Source organism: Borostomias antarcticus (assembly GCF_949987555.1).
Source record: "Borostomias antarcticus genome assembly, chromosome: 8".
Classification (NCBI taxonomy): domain Eukaryota; kingdom Metazoa; phylum Chordata; class Actinopteri; order Stomiiformes; family Stomiidae; genus Borostomias; species Borostomias antarcticus.
In genome coordinates, this window is record NC_140241.1 from 5,412,063 (window position 1) to 5,418,445 (window position 6,383).

At 48.0% G+C, this 6,383-nt stretch overlaps 1 protein-coding gene across 1 annotated transcript in view; it reads right to left on the reverse strand.

Moving 5' to 3' along the window:
- Positions 1–1,175: 1,175 nt before the first annotated feature.
- The window catches only part of hdac9b (histone deacetylase 9b), a gene marked incomplete at its 5' end in the record, with an annotated part of 21,948 nt that continues 16,740 nt past the window's right edge, over positions 1,176–6,383 (reverse strand). The window contains 4 exons of the mRNA XM_084441661.1: positions 1,176–3,121; positions 4,737–4,954; positions 5,162–5,348; positions 5,888–6,010. Coding sequence (XP_084297787.1) covers positions 2,789–3,121; positions 4,737–4,954; positions 5,162–5,348; positions 5,888–6,010 — 861 coding nt within the window. The 3' untranslated portion in view covers positions 1,176–2,788. The remainder of the gene's footprint in view (positions 3,122–4,736; positions 4,955–5,161; positions 5,349–5,887; positions 6,011–6,383) is intronic.

Here is a 6,383-nt window from a genome sequence, read left to right on the forward strand (position 1 = left end):
ACACACACACACTCACAGGCACAGACAAACACACATACGTTCACAAACACATTTCACATTCAACATCATTCCATTTACAGTGCAATGTGCTTACCTCACAAAGACCTCCAAAGCACAATTTAACTCCACAGAGAGGAAATAGATATGTTTTCTCACTTCCTCTCCTGCTTGGCCACCTTTTAAAAATGCTTGTTTGCTTTTACAACTGGGTCTGGGGGCAGTTGGGGGTGGGGGGTGGGTGGTGCAGATGGATGTGGGCTCTATTATTTTTTCGGTCTTTGTAACAGCTCATTTAAAATCACAAGGGCTTGAGGCCCAAGACAGATGGCATCTACTTAAAAAAGAGTCAGAGTCTAATTTGACTCAAATACTTCCTAATGTGAGGTAACATTACACCTTTGTGAAAGTATTTGAAAGGGGTCTCTTGAAGTCTTGAGTATACCCTGTAAACTTAATCAACTGTGGTGTCAGGCAAAAATTTACAATATTCTCTTAATGTGGTACTTTACAGAGTGGATCTTCCACGAGTTCCTTACCTACATGCGAAGCCCCAATAGCCATATCAGTGTGATGTGTTGAGTCAACACTGTGCTGTGTGTTTGTGCTCTTTCGTCTTATCATTGCATGCAGCCTTAGTGTAAGTCAGCCTTTTTCTCTGTGCACTAAGCTGGCTGTGAAATTGCTTAAGCTTGGTTTTGAAAGTATCAGCACAAGTCGTTTATCACCCGCTCAGAGCTCACCTTATCTGGACTGCTCTAATGCCACCACTAGGAACCTCTCATGTACACATCAAAGAAATGTTTAGAAGCCCTCTTAAGCTCCCCTTTAAAGGGTTACAACGATCCTCTGGAAATGAAGAGCTAGGTTATAAGGCCCAGTGTGGGAAACGCAGGGTAATGGTTTAGGCTGTGCATAATATGAGATGTTCAGAAATCAAGTCTTAAAGATTGTAATCCAGGGGATGGAATGTATATTGAAAGCTATGCCTCATATAAGATTTCCCAACTGTTATGTAGAATTAAAATTTCTGAAGATTTTTTTTCTTTCTTTTTTGTCTTTCTTCTCCTTCTCACAAAAGACTGTCGGAAACGCAAATTATCAACAGAGACCACGGAGCTACACAGTAGGGGAATGAACTTTATTTAAAAAAGAAAGGTTTGTCTCACAAGGCAGAAAGGAAAAGAAACGCAAACAGCTATGAACAGACCACAGGACCCCCCACTGGTAGTAAAGGGGTTCTCATTACAACCAAATCAAAGGAGCAAGAAAACAAGAACCACATTGTTCTGATTGTGGCAATTCTTACACTAGAACAATAGAACTGGATGATCTGAATGTACAGTACAAGACAAACAGACACAGAGTTTTTCTCTTTCACAGGAACCCAAACTAACATGTTCACATTGACAGTACAAAAGAAGCAGGAAGAAGAAAGTTTACAGCTATACAATACATTGATCTGACCACTTTAAGACAGGCTAGATGTTGCGTTGGGCACTTTCGGGGGAAAACTGTATTGAAAAACGCAGCGAAGTCTCACCGAGCTTTTTTTTTTATTGAAGTAACATCAAACCTGCATGTCGAGGTAAGCATGTCGCCAGGGAATACGAAGGAAGCGATTCCCCTTAAAAAGGGCTCCCTTAACCATATCCCCACTCACTTTGTAATTCGCCTCGACAGTAAATCAATTCTCGAAGCCTGGCCCCTTGGACTCCTACAACCCAGGGTCCTCCTCTCCCAACATTCCTGCACACATGAATCATTCCGACTCCTGGCTTCTAGAAGGCATTTCCTGCCCAGCCTTCTCTCAGTGACTCCTCTGCTGAAAGCTAGGCAGGAACCCGGCTTAGCTTTGATTTGGACCCAGAGGGAGAGAGAGAGAGAAAGGGAGGAGAGCAGGCTCTCGGACGAGGGCTGCTCCTAACAGTCCTATACAGGCCTGCGATCTGCCCTGCACACCCACCCCCGTAAACACATTTAGCGTTTCATATCCTCCAAACTGCAGTTCACGAGAACTGTGTTTCAATAAGCGATGTCCCTCTCCCTGTGTAAAGTCTGTCCTTAGATCGAGTCCTCTGCGAGTACACTCCCTCTCAAGTAGACGTGAGCATGCTCGGAGACCGATGGACACAGAACAGCTTTTGGAGAACAACAGAGAATGTCGTTTGAATGACGTTTTCAACAATTCTCAACACACATTGTAGGACCTTATGACAACGGTCAATGTTAAAATAGTCTGCATTCAAAGTGAACTAATGGCAAAAATGTACAAGAAAGCGACATTAAATGGCCTCCTTGACTGTACAACCGATGAACCTTTCCATCACAAGAGCCTTCCCTGAAGCTAAAACCATTATATACACGGTACGTTTGAGACTAGCAGACCTGTAACAATCAAAGCAGTTCCATAGAATTAAAAGAATCAGCATTCTAAATTCCTCAAGTCTTCATATTATATACACAACGTTGAAACATACTTTACAGAGATCACTTCACAAAGTTCACAAATAGAGTCCAGGGGTGTGGTGGTGCAAGGGTGCACTTTAGTGAGACAGGGTCACATCTTGGGGCAGGGGAGAGGGTACAGGTCTACGCTGCTGGGTGTGATGACTGCTGGGATGACTGCTGGGTGTGTGAGAGTATGTGTGTGTGTGTGTGTGTGTGTGTGTGTGTGTGTGTGTGTGTGTGTGTGTGTGTGTGTGTGTGTGTGTGTGTGTGCGCGTGCGTATGTGTGTGCCTGTGTGTCTGCGAATGTTTGAGTGTGTGTGATCTCCTCCCCTCCCCCCTCTCAGATCACGGCCCTTATCACCAGTCGCCCTTTGACCTGGTGGAGATAAGCGCTCTGCTCCGCCTCTAGGCTCTGATTGGCCAGGCCCTCGTCCTCGCTGTCCACTGGCTCGTCTTTGACCTTGATGACCCCGCCGCGGTGGGCCTCGGAGAGCTCCCCGTTGGAGCCACTGCTGCCGCTGCTGCTGCTCAGAGTGTGTTTCCGGATGACACCACCGGGGGGCAGTCTGTCCTCCTGCATCCTCTCCTCCCTGTGCTGCTGCTCCTCCTCCTCCTCTGACTCCTGCAGGTGTGCGCTGGGCTGACGCAATTGCTCGATGGACTTGGACAGCAGCTGCAAATACATCACCAGGCCGCCACATCAATCCTGATACTGAACAGCCAAGGTAATTGTTCGCCGATTTATTAATGAAATGAATCGTTTTTATCAGTGCTCGTTTGAGAGGCCTAGACTGTGCCAAGCACGTGCGAAGCATATGTTCTGTGCCAAGCACATGTGAAATGCATCCAAACATTAGATCTTCTCTTTTGGACAACGATAATCGCAACCACCTTTGTCATTAATTAACAATGTGACTGGCCCTTAAAAACATAACACGGTTACCGATGCCACTTTTTTTTTTGACTGGTTTTTATTGGCCCATGAGAAAATGGAACAGTGAACAACAGCTATTCCTGGCAGGTGGTAAGCACTAACACACTGACTTAGGAATGTAGGCCTGGTATAAATATAGCCTTTCAGCTGAGAATTAACCTCTTTAGCCTGGTATTACTAAAAGTGTTTTATACATCGTTCTAAACCCCCTAAAGCCCTTGCAGATTTCCATTAGTGTCCTCTATTGTTGCAGGATGTTGCAGGTAAGACCTTACGCAACACCCCAGCACCCCCCCCCCCCCCACCTCCCCTTACTGTTGTTGCCAAAGGAAATTAATTGGGGCAATGATTCAGAAATCCTTCTCAATAAACACTGAGCGCTCATCCCTGATTAGTGGCCATTTATAACCTCCACTTAAAGAGTGTCTCCATGTGATTACATTGGCCTGAGTGTTCACAGTAGGGTTGGCTGAAGTGGTTTTAAATTAAGATCTAACAACCTCTCCAGACCATCTAATACGGCGGCACACAATACACAATAACTGCGTAATACGGACGACAGAAACACAGAACCTGTCGTTAGTCTTCTACACGGTCGTGAGGAACGGGAATTAAAAAAGTATTATATTCAATATTGGGGGAAAAAAGAGTAAAACTCAAGTACAAGCTCTGTGTTTGGGACTTTCGTGGCCATTAATAGTTCTATGTGAGAGTTGCACTTGTAGCAACTAAGGTTCCCATGGCTCGTTCAAGGCCTGTGCATTGGGACAGATCAGTTTGTGAGCTCACACAATGCTGCCTTTCACTGTGTCTGCCACCTCACACACTTCCCTCAGCAGAATAATTGCACTGCACGGATGGCGAGGTCACCACGGCCAGCTCACAGAAACACAAATATTGCCACAGAGGAACAAAAGCGTGTATTCTGGCCACTTTTTCCCTTCATTTGAACTTGGTTGAATTGAATTTCACAGGGTTCGCATGCGAACACCACTGAGGCCTTAAGCTATGATAACAGAATTAGTGCAGGGGAAGCATTTCTTCCCCATCGGAGTTCAGGCAGAAGTTCTTTACTTAGCAGAAATCGCCCCGGGATTCCAGCGAAGAACAGACTGAGACTGGCTCTGTAAACTTGAACCGCCACAGATACTTTTACCGGAGGCTAAAAATAGATCTGCATTTGTGTGTATGAAAACGATTAAATCAGACTCCCTGTGGTTATTAAATCTCATATCAACATAATCTGTCTGCGTCTCGGTGAAGGAATACAGTGCGTTCAGAACTGCAGTCTGGAAGTCAAACGCCCTCCCTGGTGATTTGGGTGTAGAAATGTTTTAGAGGGGCAGTACAGTACCTTATTGATGTGGATCTGCTGCTGGTACTGTTTCTGTTTCTCCAGGAAGTTCTGGTGTTGCTGCTGGATGACCAGCTGGGCCAGCGTGCTCTGGGGGAGAGGCGCAGACTGGGTCCGGTTTAAGGGTCGGTGTTTGGGCAGTTTGGGCCGGCCGTTGGCGGAGGGGCGATCTTTCATGGCCAGGGGGGAGTGAGGGAGAGAGGGCATGGACCCTAGGCCTGGGAGCAACAGCATAAAAAAACCAAACGTTTACATCTCAAATAGCTTTCTCAATACATTCATAAATACAATTTGCGGCATCTCAAATTTCTCCTGAAAGACACTTGTTAATGACTTGATTTTTCGAGTTTCGAATTCAGTGGCACTGGTCTCCAGTCTACACCAAGGCCTGTCGAAATCCCCCCTAACGGTGGAAGAGGACTCACCGGCAGAGAGGATCTTCTGCTGCCTCATCTGCTCCTTCTGGAGGAGGTGCTGGAGGAGGGCCTGGTGGCTGGGGCTGACCTTGGTCTCCAGCCCCGTCTGCATGGGCACCGGGCCCAGGAGCTGCCCGGGCAGGCCGTGTCTGACGACCATCCTGTCTCCGGCCTTGTCCTTAAGCCCGATGGCGGCCTGCGGGCGGAACACCAGGAGAACCTTACGTCTACGGACATCTGGAGTTCTCGGAATCCGCCGGGCTGATCTTACACAATGCAGATGAAAAAGGTCCCATTCTCTCGCTCTCATTGTCCGTTCGGTATTCTGCTTTTAAGCCTCAATGGCTGAATGGAGGCGATGGGAGCGTTTCAATGGTTAGACGGCTGACCAGCTGGCAGACAAGGTTTCGTCTGAATGTGTCGGTTCAGCAAAATATGATATATCACGCTCCAGGGTTATCGGGGCTGCACTTGAGGCTTTTTTAAAAAGCCACGATGAATGAGCTAACAGAAGCAGATAAGAGTCTATCTGACACTGGAGGCTCAAGCACAATATTTATCTAAAGGAGTACAAAATCATCTAGGGGAAGAAGCCAGCGCGCTGCGGTTATAAGAACAGTCCAGACACACATTCGTGGCGGATCTTTCAACATGGCTGAAAGCGGTCAGTGGCGGGGACGTGGCGCGGTCCGGCTGAGCGTGCAGCGTGCGGTCTGGGCGTCCGCTCGTACTCACGTTGATGGTGGGGGAGGCGCCGTTGAGCCCCAGGGTGATGTTGGGTAGGGAGGGAGATGTGTAAAGGCTCAGCATGGACACCGAGCCCTCCGGTCGGAATAACCTGGGCTGTGACGGCCAGCGCTAGGTCACAGACGAGAGAGGAGAGAGAGAGAGAGAGGGGGGGGGGGGGGGTAGGTCACAGACGAGAGAGGAGAGAGAGAGGGGGGGGGGGGGGAATTTTAGAAATCCCACTACGGACCATTTCAAAGAGCAACAAGAGGCCTGCAGTAAACTTTAATGCGGTAAGACGAATAACATCCCAACCCCCAAAGCGCGGCGCGAAGCTGGAGGTTTACGACGTGTGATTAAAAAAAGGCGCGGCACTGAAGGTTATCTGGAGCCTCATTGGACGTTACCTCAGACAAGACGACAGGGCGGCGATCGTTGGTGAGGCGCCACAAATCCCCAAAGTTCCCCTTGGCTCCAAAGTCCCCCCCCCCCCCCCCCCCAGCTC